General features: G+C 39.0%; 2 protein-coding genes across 2 annotated transcripts in view; one reads left to right on the top strand and one right to left on the bottom strand.

Moving 5' to 3' along the window:
* Positions 1 to 60: 60 nt before the first annotated feature.
* LOC137236647 (protein transport protein Sec24C-like) lies at positions 61 to 14,157 on the bottom strand. The gene is made up of 3 exons (XM_067759498.1): positions 14,069 to 14,157; positions 499 to 725; positions 61 to 438 (listed from the first exon to the last, which is right to left on the bottom strand). The coding sequence occupies exons 1-3, from the start codon at positions 14,084 to 14,086 to the stop codon at positions 297 to 299; spliced, it is 387 nt and encodes a 128-aa protein (XP_067615599.1). The 5' UTR covers positions 14,087 to 14,157; the 3' UTR covers positions 61 to 296.
* The window catches only part of Hsc70-4 (Heat shock protein 70 cognate 4), a 67,403-nt gene continuing 52,739 nt past the window's right edge, over positions 6,873 to 21,536 (top strand). The window contains exon 1 of the mRNA XM_067759497.1: positions 6,873 to 7,032. The gene's annotated coding sequence lies outside the window, so the exon portion shown is untranslated. The remainder of the gene's footprint in view (positions 7,033 to 21,536) is intronic.

Below are 21,536 nucleotides of genomic sequence, written 5' to 3'. Positions count from 1 at the left end.
TTTGCACACACAGACAAACATCACTAATGGCCATATTACGGAATCTTAAGGAAATTCAAGTTAAGTTTTTAAACAGACATAAAATGTTATAATTTTGGAATATATAGCATCTAGGACACGTTAGTTGCAGTAATTGAAATAAAATGTTTGCTTATACTCAAGTATTTAATTATTTCTTCTAAATGTATCTTTAATATTGATGCAATGATTGATTCAATGCAACTCTGGTCTTCCTACTGTTCTTCATTCCACTCCATTCGAGTGCCTATTTTCACGGCCTGCGAGTGCCTTCCACTCTATTCGCAACATAACCTCGAATTAAGCTGCCAAACTATATAGTAAACAATGGTGCGTGCCATTGGTGAGACGGTAAGTGTAATGGCCAAAGTTGTTGTTTTTAATAAATCAGCTGTTGCAGGTATGCAATACGAAGACGAACTGCAAAGAAGAAAGATCAATGTAATTGCCAAACAAAACATTAATTTCGATTATCGATACCTAACGTAACGTGGCGAGGAGTTACCCTGATCTTCTACCACATATTTTGTGATCACCAATGGTGGTAATAAACCCTGTTCATTAGTAATAAAAGCACCACCAGCGCTATTTTGATTTTCAATGATAACGCTCATCGGATTTGGCATCTGATCGGGATCTAAACGGCGTTGGGCTTGATCATACTGTTGCGGCTGTTGATATTTACCAGTAACAGGTGCAGGTGATTGCTAAAGAAAATAACACAAAAATAATCATCAGCAACTTTGTAAATTATTAGTTGTATTAGCATACATTATAACCAGGACGTCCGGACGTGTCCGGGTATTGGGGGTTGACCCGGCTTGGGTGGTTGACTGAGCATTGGCGTCTGTCCAGGTTGTGTTAGTCGCATCATTTGACCCATGTAACCACGTGGTGCACCTGGTTGTTGTAGAGGATAACCTGGATGTTGAGGTTGTGGTGGATAGCCCGGATTTTGTGGCATTGGCAGATAGCCAGCCTGGGAAGGTTGTTGCTGCTTCTATCGTTGCATTGCAAACCCCGGTTGCTGTTGTGGTATATACCCTGGTATAACAGGATGTGGTGTCATTGCCCCACCTGGTCCAGTTGATGCGGGCGGCATACCTGGAGGACCATGTTTCTCATGGCCACCAAATGGCTGGTGCATATGGTGTTGAGGTGGCATTTGACCGGATTGTGACTGCATTAGACCAGACTATCGTGGCATTGGACACGATTGCGGTGGCATTTGCTATTCACCTGTGTGCTGGTATTGAGCTGCAACACCGCCTGCACTTGATGTTGGTGGTGTAGCTGAAACTGGTGGTTGACCAGTCTAGAAAAATAACAAAGTTTATTAAACACAAAGTATGAGGTAAGCCAGGTATATTTGCCATATTTATAGTCATATGATTAGGACCACCAGGTACAGCTTTCCCTGGCGGTGTCGCTGCTGGAGGCGATAGCGGATCCATGGAAGTTGGCGCATTGACTTGAGCCGGCGGCTTAGCTGTTTCACCATATTGACCAGCTATAAAGTTATTGTTCGGTTGTTGTTGTTTTAATTTAATTAAATTAGCACAGGCCTGCAGCTCAATTTGCGGAAAATGGCGGACTCGCTGAAAATTTGTTTCCACACAAAAATTACATATTTCACAATACCTACGAATATAGTAGGTGCGAGAGAGCACGATACATTGTGGCAAAGCTAAATTTTTTAAAATGCTATTTCATTTGAAGAATTTTTCATTCCAAATCGTCACCCCTGTCAAAAATTCGTGTGGCTGTGTGCGTTTTTGGTCACACGATTTTTGCAGGGCTATAAAGTCTGTAATCCATTGTGAATCAAACTGTGATAGCTTATCTGTCAGCTGCCTGACAGGATGTTCAATATGGCTACTTATTAGCGTTTTGACAGGGTGTTTAATATGGTGGCGCATAGGGCCGGCTATCTTCAGCGGGTAATAGAAAGAGATACAGAATGAGACAGCGATAGTCAATTACAAATCAAGTGATCCAATCACTTTGGAATTTTGACGTCTATGAAGAAGATATGACTTAGTTTGATTCGCAATGCTGTAATCTACACGGTCCCTAAAGGGCTCCGGCGACTAACAACGAGATTGACTGAATTTTGTGTTTGTGTGTATGTTAGTGCAGTCGGGTGGCTTCGTGACACACCTATTTGTTGCCGGCTACCCTGCAAAAATCGTTGGATCATGTGGTCCACTGGAGTACTTACCATTATACTCCACTGTAATGCAGTAGTGGACCAACTTATGTTTCTACACAAACATATTGTAAGCGGATCATTGCTCGTTTTTAACGATTATGATCACTACACGATGTTTATAGGACTGTGGGTACTCCATGGATTACTCTGATGTAATGCGGAGCTGGAGTATATGGTCCAGTCCTAGGACGTCGCAATGTTAATTAGACCATATTTTTTGTTTGAATTGTGGTTAAATTTGGAGCACTCGGTTGGTCCATAGCGAGTACTCCACACATGCATGCATGGAGTACTCGCGCTTTTTGCAGGGTACACGATGATGAAAATCAAAAAGTTTTTGATGTTTTCATTTGACGCTTCCTTATTTGATCGTCGCGGGGGGTTATTGACAAAACAACAGTGTTGTATTTAGTTTGTGTTGACATTCAAAATGAACAAGTGCGCGGAAGAACAGCAATTCATATTGTTATGAATATTAGCAACACTAAGGGGTACTGTCATCTCTAAGCGATGCTTAGCGGTGACTTGTATGCACATCAATAGATCAATCATTATGTCTACACATATTTACGTACACGCAGCGGAGAACAACATGCATATATCTGAGATATTCCTGAAAGTATGCAATGGTTGTGCAAATGTCGCTCACACATTCAAGCGCATGGGGTTTGAGAGAAGCTATACACGTGCATCTCTAGTTATAATTTTATAGCAGTAACTAAGTAAATTCTGGAAGCGTCTAGAAGATGCACCGAGATAACACAGAGTATATAAGGCCGCAACAGTAGAGGCGCGAGAATCAGTTTGGTTTAAGTAGGCTACAGTTGCGAATTATAAGTGTTATTATGAATTATTTTAATAAAGGCCATTTTGCGTTATTAAATATTGGAGTTATTTATTCAACAGTTTAGCGATACGAACGTTAGTAGAAGGTTGCGAATAAGGGGAATTGCACAAAATTCGTTACAATTGGTGTCAGAAGAGGAATTGTTGAATAAATTCCGAAGATTGGGAATACAACTTGGACATGGCAAAGTTGAGTGAATTGACGATCCAGAAACTGAAGGAGGAGTTGGAAGTCCATGGATTGGCTACTTTTGGCGATAAATCCCAGCTACAAAGACGACTAAGTGTAGCTATGGTATTTGAAGGAATCAATGCTGAGGAGTATGTCTTTCATTATGATAGCGACAAAACAACAACAAAAATGGAAGAAAAAAACGAAACACCGCAGACAGTGATGATCACAATATCCGCACAAACATCGACAATGGCATCTCAGCTGGAGTCACAGGAGGCACGCATTTCAGAAATGGTGTCACAAATGTCATCTCAGTTGGAAGAACAGAAGACATATATGTCATCTCAACTGGAAGCGCAAGAGGAACGTATATCTGGAATGTCGACAAAAATTTCGGAACAGGCAGCAGCTCTTCGCGAAACTGGAAGAGCAGAATGCAAAAATTTTACAACTCGAGGACAAAATTGATGCCGAGATAGAAGCGTTGAAAGGTCCTGCAGCTGAAATCTTACAGAGTACGAAAGGAACAACTATGAAACATTGATGAGCGCTCTAGAGAGACGTTATGGAAGCGAGCATATGAAACAGATATACCAAATTTAGTTGCAAAACCGTTACCAAAAGGCGAATGAGACTTTGCAGGAGTTTGCGTCGAATGTTGAAAGATTGGCTCATCTCGCAAATGCAGACGCACCCTTGGAATACACCGAGAGGGTTAAAATTCAGAGCTTTATAAATGGAATACGGGATGCCGAAACGAAACGAGCTACATATGCGAACCCAAAGCTAACATTTGCTGAAACGGTATCCCATGCACTGACTCAGGAAACAGCGTCTCTTTTGAGTAAGCCCGCATACAAAGCTCCTCGTGTGGAAGTGGAAAGGTCAAATTGGGTAGACATAATTTTGGAAGCACTGAAGGGACTACAACAAAAAAAAAGTCAGAGTTATGAAGTGTTTCAAGTGTGGTAACCCAAGTCACATTGCACGTCATTGCAGCACCGGCCATGGTAGTTCCAACTTGGCTGGTCGTAAACGCAAAGCTGGAGGAGATAAGCAAGAGCGATTGAAATGTAAAGATCGAGAACTTGCCCCAGCTATGAATGTTGTGTGATACCTATCTCACAAACTGGAAGGAAATCGAGCAGTCTTACCGTCAAAGGAAATGTGGATGGCAAGGAGCGCGTACTGACTGTAGATACGAGCGCATCTCATTCTTTAATCCGATCCGATTTGGTCAACAGGAGAGTAAAGCCATTACCTGGAGATCGATTGCGTACGATAACTGGCGAGTATAAGCAAGTCCAGGGAGAAGTGGTGTGTGAAGTCTTAAAGGTCATGATTCTACACAAATTCGTTGTGGCAGAGATCGTTGATGAAGTCATATTGGGAGTGGATTTCTTAGTTGACTATGACATCAGGATCGATATGCAAAGAAGGAGTATGCAGTAAAAGAACAATGATGTGCCACTTAACTTCAGTTTTGAGCAAGGGTTCAGCAGTAAGTGAGTGCTGGTGAAAGAGATTCGACAAAAACCACGAAAGTCAAAGGTAAAGGTTAATGGATCGAATGGACCAAATAAAGCGAAATCAAAAGTACCTGCGAGAGAAACACTGGCATTGACAAACCCTAATGGACGCACAAAAACGAAGGAACAAATTTCCCAGAAAGAATGCGAGGGTAGTTTCAAGCCGGGGCGCACTACTATTGTGAAACGTGGGAACGATACTGATTATGCGAAGCCAATCCGTCAAGCGCAAGCTCTACGAAGTAGTTCATTAGCCAAACAACAGAGTGTGAGGGAACGGCCCAGGGTAATGAGTAGCAAGATGAAACACAGGTACGACAAGAAAAATAATTCGGAAGGTTTCTGGGAGGGAGATTTGGTACTGCTATACAACTCTCACCGGCGGAAAGGTGTTCCATCCGAATTTTGGTGCAGTTGGGAAGGCCCGTACAGAGTTGTGAAGAGGATCTGTGATGTTATCTACCGCATACAAACAATTGGGAAACCACGAAATAGAAGGGTTGTTCATTTGGAGAGGCTAACAGCGGTTGGATCGAGAGATTTGTCTGATCGGGACGATGATGAAGGCTTAGCACCCTTCGAAATGGATCTATCTGCGCAGCTATGGCAGGTTGTCTGAAAAATTTTCTACTTACTATTCCGAAAACAAAATACAATCTTTCAAATTTAGAAAAATTAAAAAATAATAAAAAATAATTATCATTAGAAAAAAATTATTGTTCTGGCCTTGAGTTCTGCTGTAGTTGCAAGTAAAAAAAGTCATCATCCGATGACGACATATTCACGTCCGAACGCTATGGTTTCTCAATGAAAATGTTGATTGATGGCTTTTTATTTGATAGTCGGGGGGAAGCGTCAAATACCCGTCACGCACACATACAAAAATTCAGTCAATCTGGTTGTAAATCACAGGAGGCTCTAAGTAAATTCTGGAAGCGCCTAGAAGATACACCGAGAAACCACAGAGTATAAAAGGCCGCAACAGTAGAGGCGCGAGAATCAGTTTGGTTTAAGCAAGCTGCAGTTGCGAATTATAAGTGTTATTATGAAGTATTTTAATAAAGCCCATTTTGCATTATTAAATATTGGAGTTATTTATTCAACAGTTTAGCGATTCGAACGTTAGTAGAAGTTTGCGAATAAGGGGAATTGCACAAAATTCGTTACAATATTAAAATGTATTGAAAATTATCAATATATAACGTTTTGCGTACAAGCCTTTCATCAACAATTTCTTTTTATCACTCTCTTTCCTTTTCTTTTTATTTATTAAAAACTGCTGTAGTTTCAAGTAAAACAAATCATCATCCGATGACAACATATTCACGTCCGAATGCTACGGTTTCTCAATGCAAATGTGATTGATGGCTTTTTATTTGTTAGTCGTGGGGACCCCGCAGCCACCCGACACGCACACATACAAAATTCAGTCCTTCTCGTTGTTTGTCGCCGGAGCCCTTCAGGTACGCGCACATTACGTTGCGCGACACGTAGCGGCAGCGGCGTCTCACAGTACGATATATTTTGGCAATTCACATTAAGCGGCAATCGAGCGACACATTGCAGCAAAAGTTTGTGTTTATTTTTGTTTGCAAAATGGACGACACAGTTTTTGAAGCTGTAATTATTTCATTTTTGTGCGAAGAAGAGGAAAGGAAAAGAAAAAGGTCGCGGCTATGGGTGCACGACATCACATCCTCAAGATATGAGGAAGGAGAGTTCCACATTCTTTTGCCCAGATTGGAAAAAGATTATGCAAAATTCTTTGCATGTATTCTTATGAGGCAAATCACACCTATCGACAGCAGCACTGCGCTACACTTCCCAACGCAGCTTTTTTGCCTAATTGATCAAATTTGCCGCGCTGTGCCGGTTCGCGCAGTGCTGCCGACACTAGGTGTGAATTGCCTCATAAGAATACATGCAAAGAATATTTTATAGTTCAGTGCAGTTTGCTTAGTGCAGCCTAATGTGGCCTTATATTTTGTACAGCATGAAGTAGGCTGTGATGTAAGTTTTTACACTTTTCGTGTTTATACTGCAACATTGTTCAGAACATGCTAGAATAGTTGTCATCGATAGTTTATAAAAACTGCTGGAAGCAACGCGCTGAAACCATTCCTTGAAAAAGTGTGTATTTGTTCAGACGCCAAATTCACGCGTATAAACCAGAAAAAAGTTTTGAGGAAAAGTGAAGTAACTAATTGCGATTAAATTACTTAAGTGCATTTTCAAATAAGAAAACAATAAAGGTGGGTTAATTCATTTATAATTTATAATTTTATAATCGTATAAAACGTAAGCCGAGGACGTGTAAAATGGTTCCAATAGGCAGTTGTGCTTGTATCCGCCAACTTTGTTACACGTGGTTTCTTTTTAACAAATCATTCAATATGTACAATTAACATACAATTTTAATTACCATATATGACGCATAGAATTATGGGTAATAGTATAGTTGAGGGGTCGACTGCTAATACGCTACCAAAAATATCGAGTGAGGTGTCAAAAGACGCGTATTAATCTCGAGAACAATAATCTGAAGGCGGAAAGGAAAAATTTTATCTCTGTCCGGAGATATTTGCAGTTGAAGTTGGCGATTTCCATGTGGTTGTTGTGTTTTACCCCCAAAAAAAAAATTGTGCATCACCGTGGCGGCAGCCACGGTTATACCACACACCCGGACTTGGCATGGCGTAGCCCAGGGTTATTTTTTATAAGCGCGGCCGAAGGCCGCCAACTCAGAAAGGTGTTCTGCGCAAAAATACTATGGATCCGACCCCCGGTTCCGGAGGTACCCGCGGGTCTTTTTTCGGTTTTTCGTTAATATCGTTTGAATGAGTTAATATTTTTATTTTCCGCCTTCGGATTATTAATACTGATGACAATACGCGTCTTTTGACACCTCACTCGATATTTTTGGTAGCGTATTAGCAGTCTACCCCTCAACTAGACTATTACCATTTTTTTTTTTTTTTTTTTTGATCTAATGGACGCTGCATTCGCAAGCATCAATATGGCAAGGTACTAATGAGAGCCATAAAATGCCAGGTTGTCATTGATTCTTATTCCTCAATTTTTATGAGCATAGAGCTGCCTGATCTCCTCATCTTTTGTGAGCATGGAGCTGCCTGATCGTAACTTCGCAATTTTGTACTTGCTTTGTATAAATTCTTAGTTTATGTTTTGTATCTCTGATTTAATGACGCGTTACGCGAGTTTAAGGTTTCAGTGAGTCAATTTGGAATCCGAACCACCCCTCAAACCAGGGATTAAAAATAAGGTAATAGTCTAGTTGAGGGGTCGACTGCTAATACGCTACCAAAAATATCGAGAGAGGTGTCAAACGACGCGTCTTGACATCAGTATTAATAATCCGAAGGCGGAAAATAAAAATATTAACGCGTTCAAAACATATTAACGAAAAACCGAAAAAAGACCCGCGGGTACCTCCGAAACCGGGGGTCGGATCCATAGTATTTTTGCGCAGAACACCTTTCGGCGTTGGCGGCCTTCGGCCGCGCTTATAAAAAATAACCCTGGGCTACGCCATGCCACGTCCGGGTGTGTGGTTTAACCGTGGCTACCGCCACGGTGATGCACAATTTTTTTGGTGGGTACAAACACAACAACAACCACATGGAAATCGCCAACTTCAACTGCAAATATCTCCGGACAGAAATAAAATTTTTCTTTTCCGCCTTCGGATTATTGTTCTTGAGGGTAATAGTCTAGTTGAGGGGTCGACTGCTAATACGCTACCAAAAATATCGAGAGAGGTGTCAAACGACGCGTCTTGACATCAGTATTAATAATCCGAAGGCGGAAAATAAAAATATTAACGCGTTCAAAACATATTAACGAAAAACCGAAAAAAGACCCGCGGGTACCTCCGAAACCGGGGGTCGGATCCATAGTATTTTTGCGCAGAACACCTTTCGGCGTTGGCGGCCTTCGGCCGCGCTTATAAAAAATAACCCTGGGCTACGCCATGCCACGTCCGGGTGTGTGGTTTAACCGTGGCTACCGCCACGGTGATGCACAATTTTTTTGGTGGGTACAAACACAACAACAACCACATGGAAATCGCCAACTTCAACTGCAAATATCTCCGGACAGAGATAAAATTTTCCTTTTCCGCCATCGGATTATTGTTCTCGAGATTAATACGCGTCTTTTGACACCTCTCTCGATATTTCTGGTAGCGTATTAGCAGTCGACCCCTCAACTAGACTATTACCTTCTTGAGATTAATAAGCGTATTTTGACACCTCACTCGATATTTTTGGTAGCGTATTAGCAGTCGACCCCTCAACTAGACTATTACCAAAAATAAATTTTTTCCATTAAGTGCATCAATGTATCAAAATTTAAATTGTAGTCCTGATAAAGAAGTATGTTCTACTAAGTCTGTTTTTTTTTTTTTTCCTATTCACAAGTCCACCAACTATCCCACAGGAACCCCCAGCGAGGAGATGTGTGGAAACAACCCACCACCACTCACCAAGGGCCCCAACTGAAACCGCCGCTAGACTTGTTTCAAAAGTTTCTATATTCTATCAATTAAATTTGCATTTTTTAAAAAACTTATGAGTTCCTCATAATCAGATAGCTTACGACTTTTTAGTAATTCAGTTAAATTAATATATTTAGTAAAAATTGTTAGATTTCCTCTATTTGTATGTACTGCTCGGCATTCAAAAACAAGGTGTTCCGCAGTTTCCAACATATTACAGAATGATGGTGTGAATTGGCGTACTTGGGGGCACCCCAATGCAACGTCTCAGGGTATCATTTATTATCGTCTGCAGTTTTTTATTGTAACCCCTTGGAGCATGTGACCAGGTTGTACAACCATAGTCTATTTTGGAACGTACAAATGATCGATACACATTCACACCTACTTTAGGTGCCAAACCCGATTTAACCGTAGTAAGCCTTTTTACCATATTTATAGCTGGCGTTACTTTCTTCTTAATCCTGGAAACCTGATCCTGAAGGGTTCCACCACAGTTTATAATCCTACCCAAAAATTTCAAACTCCTTTTCTGTTCCAGGACTTCTACACCTATTCTCAGTGAAAAATTATCCTTATTTGATCTCGTCATATACATGAACTGTGTCTTTGCCAGACCTAAATCTCGGCATGCATCCTGAAAAACTAAAATTTTTTCTTGTAAATTGTTTAAAGCTTTGGAGGCTAATGTGGCATACGAAATAATCACAAAATCATCCGCGAATTGAAACAAGTGAGTCCTGTTGTCCTCTTAACTTGTGTAGTTTAGCTGTATACACATTGAAAAACACAGGTGAAAGGCAACTACCTTGCGGTAGTCCATTTCCCAACTCTATTTTGCTTTTCCCTAACAATAAGGTTCTTCTATGCAGAAAATTATATACCCATCCATATATAATCGGATGGACTCCATATTCATGTAATAATTAATTTGTTAACGCAACAATGTTTACACAGTTGTACGCATTCGAAAGATCTATAGTACATATAAAAACCTTGTATCTATTTTGCTTCGCCACTTCAACAGTGTGGATACATTCATTTATACACATGGGTGCTGACCTAAGCTTCCTATACGCAAAACTTCTCGGAGGGATTATAAGATTTTCCTCGATGTAACTATTCAACATATCTTTAACATACAAATTGAGTCTTTGCTACCACTGAAATAAGGGATATCGGCCTGAAATTTTCTAAATCATCACGATTGTGGCTAGACTTCGGGATCGGAACAATTTTTAATCTCCTCCATCCCTCATAGAAGTTGTTCTCATTTAGATGCTTCTCTAGCAACTCTGTTAATTTATCCCAAGTATCCCTCGGAAGGGCCATAAGCATCTTATATGTTATTTTGTCTTCTCCCCCAGCCGTAGCTCTTTTCTTCGAAATCAAATTTGCTAACTTATTACTTACCACTTTAATTCTGTCTGAGTTCTGTTCCTCTAACTGTCCTAACACTTCCGCCAGCGTTGGGGAGCTAGGAAAAACAATTTGATTTTTCAAAAACTCCAAATATTCCTGGTTGTTTTCCGACGCCCATTCTGATATTGTGTTTTTATTTATATTTTTCACATTGTTTATAAATGACCATGATTTTTTTGCAGTGGGCTCCTGATTACCATATCAATAGCTTCCAAAAAACTGTTTTTCTTAGCTTCCTTCACCGATTTCTTCCAGTTCTCCAGCAGGATGCTAGCTTGCTCTAGATCCTCCCTTCTCCCTGTTAGCCTCGCCTTTCTTCGTGTCGCGTTTAAGACTCGATAGCTTCTAGCAAGCGTCTCACTCCACCATGCTTTGGGCACATATTTAGTATTGTTTAAGTCGTATGCCGATTCAATCCTTGCTTTCTTTATGGCTCCCATTAGTTCATCGATACCTTCAATATTTCGTATAATACTAAGTTTTTTGTAGAGCAAATTTTTGGCTATAAACATCACAGGTAGTCTAGAAATACTGTCTATTTTGATAGTCACCGGACGATGGTGACTCCCCCCTACAAACGTTTTCTCACAACACCATGTTATGTTGGAACTAAGACTAGTAAAAGTCAAATCTAGGACACTGCATGCCCCAATATCAAACAAGTTTGAGTTTCTAAAAAAGGTCTTTGAGCCATCATTAAGACACCTCAGTGAAGCATTTATAGTTATTTCGAGGAGTTTCTTCCCTTTCGTGGAGTCAAAGGAGTCACCCCAGATACTACACCTAGCATTGAAATCGCCAAGGATCAGCACATTAGTCTGCGAATTTAAAAAAGTTACGAGCCGTGATATTTCATTTTCAAACGTGATTGAATCCACACTAGGTTGCATGTATAAGGAGCATATCGTTAAATCATTGTCTAAATTTGTTGTTTTAACAATTAAAATATCCATGTTTGGGTGGTACTTAACCCTTCTAAATTTAATGTTGTTTTTGAACCCAATAGCTACGCCACCATAACCATCAGGCCTTGTTTTTTTAATTAATTTAAAATTTAATAATTTATGTTCTTCTTTTCTCTCATCATGAGAGAAAATTTCTTGTAGACAAACTATATCTATTTCATTTTGCATATTGAATGCATTAATATGCAATTTATTGGCTTTCAAACTTTGACAGTTATATTGTAGAACCCTGACCATTAAAAGTACGACATCTTTCTAGTCTCTCATCAAGAGACTCACCGTGTTCACTGTTCAGCGATGAAAGTACCGAAATAATAGGGTCATCCCTGTTTAGGTTGAACCTAATGCATAGTTGTTTAATTATTTTTTCTAATTGTGACACTACTGTCCATCCTTCTTTATTAAAGCATGGTACATTGTTTTCTGTTTGAATCTTACTCCTCGAGGGAGAAACAGAATTGGAGGAACGCACATGTTTTTGTGCAACAACGTTGGACTTCTTTGTAACTAATCTTTTATTGACTTCCCTATTCACATCTATTGTTTTTGGGGCCCTGCATTTAATGGCGGAAAATCTGCCTCATAATTTTCTAATACACTGAACCTGTTCGCAGAGTGGAGCTGCACATACTTGTCATGTGCTTCTTTTCTAGTAATTTTTTTCAGTGTCATGATTTCTAAAACCTTTTCTTTTTCCCATACCGGGCACATGTTTCTGTTTAACGATACATGATTTTTATCGCCGCAAAGAATGCATTTCTTGTTTGTGCAAACTTCGTTGCACCCCCCCTCTGTGCCACACAAAATACACCTATTTTTCGAACGGCATCCCAGCCTCGTATGCCCCAGCCTACCACAGTTATAACACTGCTTAGCCTGTGGAAAGAAATGATACACTTTACAATTTGTGAAGAAAATGGTTACTGATTCTGGTAGCTCACACCCTGCAAAACCAAACTTGACTGTTTGTGTAGGTATAAGTTTAGTTTTGTCATCCCTATCACGTCTCATTATCCTCTGCACCGACATTAATTTCACATCCGATCTCACATTCTGGAAGATTTCTTCATCGGAGAAATCTTCTGGCACATATCTTACTACTCCAAATGTTTCTATAAAGGACCTAGGAATAAAAGGTCTCATTTTCGCTGCCTGCATCTTAACATTTTTTAAACAGTCATTTGCCAGCTGTGCTGAAACAAACGTTATCTTGTACAATGTCCTGCCAATAACCCTTACGTCATTTATACCTTCAAGTCTAAAGGTCTTAATTTTGTTCCACAAATATAGGCCATTTCTTGGCATTTTATTGTTTGTCAAATCCGAGTTAGAGGTATCTACCAAAACTGAGCACACCCCACTGTAGTTTGTAGAGTTGGTATAGCTATTTTGAGTTTTTGGAGTATCATTGTTAACACTACCTAACTTTGCTTGTTCCTCCTGATTTTGAGGAGTTTCGTTTATATCCATATTTTCTACTTCCAACGATTTCCTCATTTCCACATTTTTTTCGCAATCCAACGCCTCGTTATTTTTACGAGACGCATCTTTGTCACAAATCGTCGCATCATGTTTTTGTAAGCCTACCATTTTGTCTTTTTCGCTCTCCAAAATGGCGTTTACTTTAGGTATACAACCATCAGTCCCTATATTCGTCAATTTTGTATTAGTTTTAATGTCTTTTCTGTTTATAAGCATCCCCTGTAATGGGGGCATCTTGTAAGGCTGAGAAACTTCATCTTTCTTCCTTTCACTTTTTTTTTTTCTTTTCATTTTGGAACGTGTAGAGTTTTTCTGCGATGTACCATTTGGTTTAGATACATGATCATCCGAATCATCCATACTATCCGCCATGTCCGACGCCGAAGCGTCGGCCATTTATAAAATGCAGAAAAACGCTGTTTTAAGAATGCCAAGCCCTTACCGTTTTGTAAGAAATATCTTGGAAAAGCCGCAATTTAGAAACACTATCACTAGACTCTCCTTTAATCAAATTTATTGACAATAAAAGTTACTTTTAACCAGAATTATACCTTTCAACAACACTACAACTTTAATTAAATTTGCACAGTTAAAGTTCACACAACCAAATATTGCACGTCTATCCTCATTCAATTGCGCCTTCGAAGTGTTACCATTTTTTATAAGCGCGGCCGAAGTCCGCCCACTCAGAAAGGTGTTCTGCGCAAAAATACTATGGATGCCACCCCAGGTTTCGGAGGTACCCACGGGTCTTTTTCGGTTTTTCGTTAATATCTTTTGAACGAGCTAATATTTTTATTTTCAGCCTTCGGATTATTAATACTGATGTCAAGACGCGTCGTTTGACACCTCTCGATATTTTTGGTAGCGTATTAGCAGTCGACCCCTCAACTAGACTATTACCTTTTTCTTTTCCGCCATCGGATTATTGTTCTCGATATTAATACACGTCTTTTGACACCTCTCTCGATATTTTTGGAAGCGTATTAGCAGTCGACCCCTCAACTAGACTATTACCATTGATTTTATTTGGACTCTAACCTTAATTGATGCATTACATATGTATTGTGCAGTTTCCTGAACTACCCTGCAAAAACCGCGAGTACTCCATGCATGCATGTATGGAGTACTCGCTACCGAGTACTCCAAAATTAACCACAATTCATACAAAAAATATGGTCCAATTAACATTGCGATGTCCTAGGGCCGGACCATATACTCCATCTCCGCATTACATCAGAGTAATCCATGGAGTACCCACAGTCCAATAAACATCGTGTAGTGATTACAATCGTCAAAAACGAGCAATGATCGGCTTACAACATGTTCGAGTAGAAACATGAGTTGGTCCATCGCTGCATTACAGTGGAGTAGAATGGTAAGTACTCCAGTGGACCACATGGTTCAACGATTTTTGCAGGGTAGAGTATTCGTATAATTTCATGCGCGTCGTTTTGTATATATGTACTACAGAGTTTTTAAGGTTATGGCGGGGCAAGCTGTGAGAATATGAATTGAATCATGATCACACCAGATTACTTATACATTTATATTGAGATTTTTCTGCAGTTTATATGTAGGTATGACTTTGTAATTTTTTCTTCTCACTCATCGCCTTAGTATATCGACCGTAGGTTTTCGCCAGTAAGTCAACCGCTCTCGACATACAGTTTGCATAGTTTTTTCGTTTTTGAAATTGGATGAGGTTGAAGTAAAATTGCATCTGCTTTGGAATGCAGCTGTTGCTAGCTCGGGAATTATCATTTTGGTAAAAATGTATGTATAGTGGGATAATTGTAATGGTACTATGTATGTACGTCATAGGGGTGGAAAACGATACCTGAGGCTTATAGATGATTTCTCGGTAATTCTATACGACGGTATGACACCGCTAATACGCGTCCGAAAATATCGAAAGAGGTGTCAAAAGACGCGTATTAACCTCAACAACAATAATCCGAAGGCGGAAAAGAAAATTGGATATCTGTCCGGAGATATTTGCAGTTGAAGTTGGCGATTTTCATGTGGTTGTTGTAATTGTACCCACAAAAAAAAATTGTGAACGCAGGACATCTCCGTGGCGGTAGCCAGGTTTTACCACACACCCGGACTTGGCATGGCGTAACTTAGGGTTATTTGTTATAAGCGCGGCCGAAGGCCGCCAACGCAGAAAGGACTTTTGCGCAAAAATACTGTGAATACCACCCCCGGTTTCGGAAGGGCCCGGGAGTAATTTTTCGGTTTTTCGTTACTTGCAAATCCTCTTATTTGCCCTTTTGCTAAGTTCGTATCACTAAACGGTTGAATAAATAACTCCAATATTGAATAATGGAAAAATGGCCTTACTTTGCAACTAGCTGGCGTAATAACCAAACTGATTGATAGCTCAAATGAAACTACTATTGCCCGCCAGATTGCGTGCTTAATCAATAACTGCTTGATAGCTCAACTCAAACTGAATTCCAGCGCCTCTACATTTGCTGCCTTTTATACTCTCTTTTTTCAACGTTGCATCTTCTAGGCGCTTCTATTTCCAGAATCTCCTAGTCCATCAGCTCTCAAACTTCTCAGCTGTAACTATAATTGCACGATTTTATGGCTTCTCTTATTGCATGCTTTCAGGAGTACCTCAGATATATGCATTTGTTTGTGCATTGACTCCGCTGCTCGTATACGTACATGGTACATATGTGTAGACGCAATTATTGTTTCGTTTATGTAGATACATAATGATTGAATTATTGATGTGAATTCACGTCACTGCTTAGCTTCGGCTTAGAGATAGCAGCTCCTCTTAGTTTTGCTAATATTCGTAACAATATATTTTGAACGAGTTAAGCGTCGATTGAAACCTCTCGATATTTTTGGACGCGTATTAACGGTGTCATGCTGTCGTATAGAATTAAACAGTTCAAGTTTTAGAGTTGGGTCGTTTCGTTCTGAACTTGTTCAATTGACCGGTATAGTTTAAATTAAACTATATATTTTAAAATTTTATTTATTATTTGTTTAAATTTTTATATTAATATTGATATTTAAAATTTATAAATACGCTGACACTAAAATTTTCTTTTTGAAATAATAATCAAAATAAAGTAATTCAAAAAATAAAATACAAAAATAAAGTATATTTAAATAAAGTAGATAACTCCACATTTACTCCCTCTCCAGTGAAGCGAAAAATTTATTTTTTAATGTTAATTTACATTGTATAATAAGAATTATTATTATTATTATTATTATTATTATTATTATTTATTTATCTCAAAGTACATTAAGACTTGGAGTCTTTCATTGCACATATTCACGAGGTTAATTACAATTTTTCTTCTTAAATTTAAGCTTAAGCTAACATTAGTTCTAGACAATACGACACAGGCGTTGTAGGTAGGTAGGTTGAAACAGGAGGAGGGGAGGGTTAGTGTTTGAAGAGATCTGTTACTGCCGTTTTGAAGCATCCATATGACTTAATGCATTTTATTGGAATAGGTAAAGAATTCCACAATTTCACAGCACTAACAAAGAATAATCTAGAAGCCGCTACTGTGCTATGCCTAGGAACTACGAAGTTGTGAGTTCGCGAAGATTGTACAAATTTTAGTTTCTCATAAAGATATCTAGGTTGTTGAAATTTAATTATTTTATATAAACACAAAACATTTCGGACATTTAGATAGACTTCTATACTAAATCCAAGTATATTTTTTGAGTATGGTGAAATGTGGTCAAACTTTCTTTTACAATAGATGAATCTTGCCACGTTGTTAATAGTCAAACTTAGTTTATTTTTAGATTCGCAGTCTAAATCTCCATACACATTTTCAAAATATCTTATTTGAGGCACAATCAGAGCCTTAACTAATTTAAGTTTTATGTTATGAGGTAGGCAAACACAGGTATGCCACAGGTTTCTTAAAGTATTGTATATTTTTGATATACTACAGGAAATGTGGTGTGTACATGTTAGCGGGTGTTGACTTTAAAGCCGAGACTAGTAACGACGGATTGATACTGTAATATATTTCCATCGAGAACTATGGGTGATAGCGCAGTTAGATCAACCGAATCGTGCGATATTGGCAGGACCTGTGTTTTTTCCGCATTCAGGCAAAGGCCATTTGTTTCTGCCCAAACTGATATTTTATCAAGATCTTCGTTTAGCCTAAAGACAAGATCTTCCCCAAGTCCTATTGGGCGTGAAAAATAAATCTGAATATCGTCAGCATATAAATGTATTGACGAATTTTGACAGCAATGAACGATGTTGATAAAAGTTGTAAATAGTATGGGACCCAAGATTGATCATAGAGGTACCCCTGAGGGAATTTTACTACGTTCAGAAATTACTTCACCACACTGAACTTGTTGTTGCCTACTCGAGAGGTAACTTTCAATAAGCTTAATTGAAGTTGAGTCAAAACCGAAATAATGTTTCAGCTTCAAAAGTAATATATCGTGATTGACAGTATCAAAAGCTTTAGAAAAATCTAAAAGAATTAAAAATGTAAGTAATTTGCCATCGAGACTGGGGCGAATATCATCCATTACTTTGAGCATGGCTGTGGAACAGCTGTGACCAGCTCTAAAGCCAGATTGACTGTCAGCCAGCAGGCTATTCTTGCTCAGGTGAGATGTTATTTGATTAGCAATAAACCTTTCAAACACTTTCGATAAAGCTGGTAAAATACTTATAGGCCTATAATTTTGAGGGCAGTCATAGTTTTTGCTCTTGGCTATAGGGACAATGTTTGCTACTTTCCATTGGTTTGGAAACGTAGAAGAGGTTATGGCAAAGTTTATGAGATGTGTAAGAGAGGGGAGTGCAGAGGGCAATATTAATTTTAAAAAGCGTAGACTAAGTCCATCCACACCCACAGCATTCGACTTGATGTCGTATACACACTTAGCGATCTCATCTTCAGTGCCTGAAACAAATGCTAATTTATTAGAGTGGTTGTATTCTAAGCTCTGATCCACAACAAATTTTGAAACATGGTCATGCCCTCTATTTAATCCTATGAAATACGAGTTCATTAAATTTGCATCAATAACGCAAGTTTTATCAGCCTTCGGACGAACTCCCAACGATTTTAAATTTTTCCACAGAATTTTTGAAGGAACGTTATCATTAAATTTGGTTTTGAGATAATTTATTTTGGCTTGACGCAAATCAGTTGTTAATTTCTTTCTTAATTTTTTGTATTCTCTCCACCGCTCAGTAGTAGGGTTACGCTTCCAATATTTATAAGCATTATTACGGTTTTTGATAAGCTGTAATATTCTATTATTGAACCAAGGCTTTTTATTGTCAATTGCATTGGTAGCGGAAATAGGAACATACTTTTCATATAAATATTATTATTATTATTATTATTATATAGAAAAGAGGTGATAAATCACCAAATTACAATAGAAGGAGCACAAGTAACACAGACCTTCGGCTCTCCTTAAGACTACTTAGTATTTTACTTAAATCTTATATCATTAATGGTAGTTACATATGCATATATGCATATGTGTACATATATCTATTTGTCTTTTTAAACTAGTTTTTTCAAATTTGACAATTTTAAGAATTTAGCTACTGTTTGCATGTTCTTTAGTTCCATATTTCGCAAATAGTTAGATGGAGTGGTGTTTCCAAAAACTTCGGCACGAGCGTTCTGTAAACTTGTGCATCCGTCTAGAAGATGGACTACAGACAATGACCGGGTAGCACAAAACGGACATTGCGGCTGTGTTTCTCTTTTAATTATATGGCTGTGAGTTACTATAGTGTGGCCGATACGCAGACGTATAAACGCTTTTAAGTCGCTGCATAAAACTTTCTGTGGAAAAACTGGGTTTTCTCCACTTATGTTGTAATTTTTGTAGTGGTGATTGAAGTTTTGTCATTCACTCAATTTGGTTGCACCAAGATGATTTGCAATAAGCCGTCTGAAGTCTGGAGCCAGCATTACTTCGGAAGAGATCAATGGCTCATTTGTGGCCAACTTTGCCCTTTGATCCGCTGCTTCATTGCCTTTGATACCGACATGGCCTGGAACCCACATGGCCTGGAACCCACATAATTTTTATCATTTCTGTTTTGTCAGCTAACATCGATCGAAACGAGAGTGCAATATCAGATTTATTGTTTGCGTTATTTAACATGTTTATTGCGGATAGGCTGTCAGAACATATTATATATTTTTGTTTGGTTTCAGATGCATATTGCACAGCTAAATATATCGCTAGGGCTTCAGCTGTGTATACTGAGCAAAATGGAAGCAGATGTCCTGCCTTTAACGTATTCTCGTTTGCATCGACAACCGCAAACGCAGTGACTGAATTTAATCTCGAGGCGTCAGTGTATAAGAAGTGCCATTCATCGTTTGCAAAGCCTGAGGCTAATTCCTTAAAGAGCTGTTGGTACACGACCGGGCTAGTTACACTTTTCCGATGTCGGATTAGGTCCGTGCAAATGATGTCCTTAAAGCACTGCCATGATGGAGGTTTGTTATTTGTAGGCCTTATAGGGGTGGAGTTTAAGCCCAGCTATCTGGCCAACAACACGCATTTTGCTATCGTGGAGGGTTGCCTTAGTTGCCTCTTTCTTTTGGCTTCGGCTGTTGATAAATTGTAAATCAAACTGTTATTGCCATGCAGTACCTTCGGGATGAGTTTTAGCGTGCTGTGCTTTACTCGCTCACTTATAGATGGAAGTCCTGCTTCTGCTAGTACGCAATTTAGTGGTGACGTAGGAAAAGCACGGATGCTTCTTCGAGTTGCTGTGTGGTACGGTGGGGTAACTAGTTTTAGGTTACTTTTTGGGCAATGTCCGTAAATGGCTAGTCCGTAGTCTATCTTTGATAAGATTAGTGCCTTTGTGATATTTATTAGTGTTGCAGTGTGTACCAAGCAGTGCTTGGACGAAAGATATTTTATAATATTAAGACGTACTGTTAGACATTCTTTTAGATATTTACAATGGTCCTTAAACGTAAGCTTTTTATCAAAAATAATTCCAAGGAATTTTAGACTAGAACTATTGGCAATATTTACATTATTTAAGCTTAAACTTATAGGTGGGCAGATGTGCTTTCTGCAAATGTGGAATATCTTACATTTTTCATGTGCAAGAGAGGCACCTGACGACTTTGACCAGATGGAAATGTCTACAAGGATGTCATTAAAATCTTTCTGTACTAGAGAGTGTTCTTTGCATTTTGTGAATAAAAGCACATCATCAGCGTAGATAACGTGAGATATCCTTTTGTACTTAGTGAATATACTATTAATTTCATCAAATGCTATAACAAATAAAACAACGGATAGGGGCGAGCCCTGTGGTATGCCGTTGTATAGCTTACGCGTATTTGAATAACTATTGTTAACTTTAACAGGGAATGTTCTGTTCAATAAGAATGTTTTAACGAAGTTGTATATTTTAGAGCCGACTTTCCATCTGGCGAGTTGTCTCAGGACTAGATGAATTCCAATCCTGTCGTAGGCCTTTTCAAAATCGAGGCTTAGCGTGAAAACATGATTTTTGGTTGATACAGCGTTAGAGATAAAGTTGTCAAAAACTAGGAGTGCGTCCATTGTTCCTTGCTTTTCTTTGAACGCGGTCTGGTGTGAGCTAACGCACTTATTTCTAAGTGCAAACCACATGATCCGCTTCGCGACGATTCGTTCTAGTACCTTGCTTAAACAGGCAAGGAGAGAGATCGGTCTATATCCAGAAACCTCCGTGACGCAGTCCTTTTTTTTGAGTATTGGTATTACAACTGCGTGTTTCCACATCTGAGGGATAACACCTTGATCGATTATACTATTGTAGAGGTCGACAACTCTTTCTTTGACCTGGATAGGGAGGTTTTTGAGCATAGGATAAGATATTCTATCTCTGCCAGGTGTTTTACCAGACATGGTGCCAATTGTGAAGTCATATGCAAAAGTTGTTACAGGACATTCAATCTGTTTATTAATCGATGAATAAGGCATATGATATTCTTCGTTTACAACATCATATTTCTTTTCTGGGGTTGGAGGAAGGGTTTATGGATTCTGTAAGCTCTTCGAGGCTTTTGCGCTTGGCTTCTTTCATTTCTCTTTTAAATAGAGCATTGGCTCTTTTATAGTTCAACAAGTTGGCTTCTGTTCGGCCTTTACGATAAATGCACCACATATTCTTTTTATGTTCCCTTAGTGTGGAGAGGCTACTAGACCAGTATGGGACAATCTTTTTGAGGGGCTTTGAATGTGTTTGCGGAATTGAAAAGTGCGCAGCTGTACGAATGGCTCTGTGCAGAGTAGCTGCTTCTTTGTTGACGTTATTCGACTTTTTAGCTTCGACAATGGTTTGGCAGGCTATTGTTTGAAATTTGGA

Source organism: Eurosta solidaginis, chromosome 1, assembly GCF_040869045.1.
Source record: "Eurosta solidaginis isolate ZX-2024a chromosome 1, ASM4086904v1, whole genome shotgun sequence".
Taxonomy (NCBI): domain Eukaryota; kingdom Metazoa; phylum Arthropoda; class Insecta; order Diptera; family Tephritidae; genus Eurosta; species Eurosta solidaginis.
The sequence above is the reverse complement of the archived record's forward strand: the minus strand, read 5'-3'. Positions and strand labels throughout refer to the sequence as shown.

Bases quoted from the DNA above. Each gene is read 5' to 3' on its own strand.
- LOC137236647 (XM_067759498.1), bottom strand. The intron at 439-498 runs GTATCGATAATC...TCTTCTTTGCAG, and splicing joins TCCTCGCCACGTTACGTTAG to TTCGTCTTCGTATTGCATAC.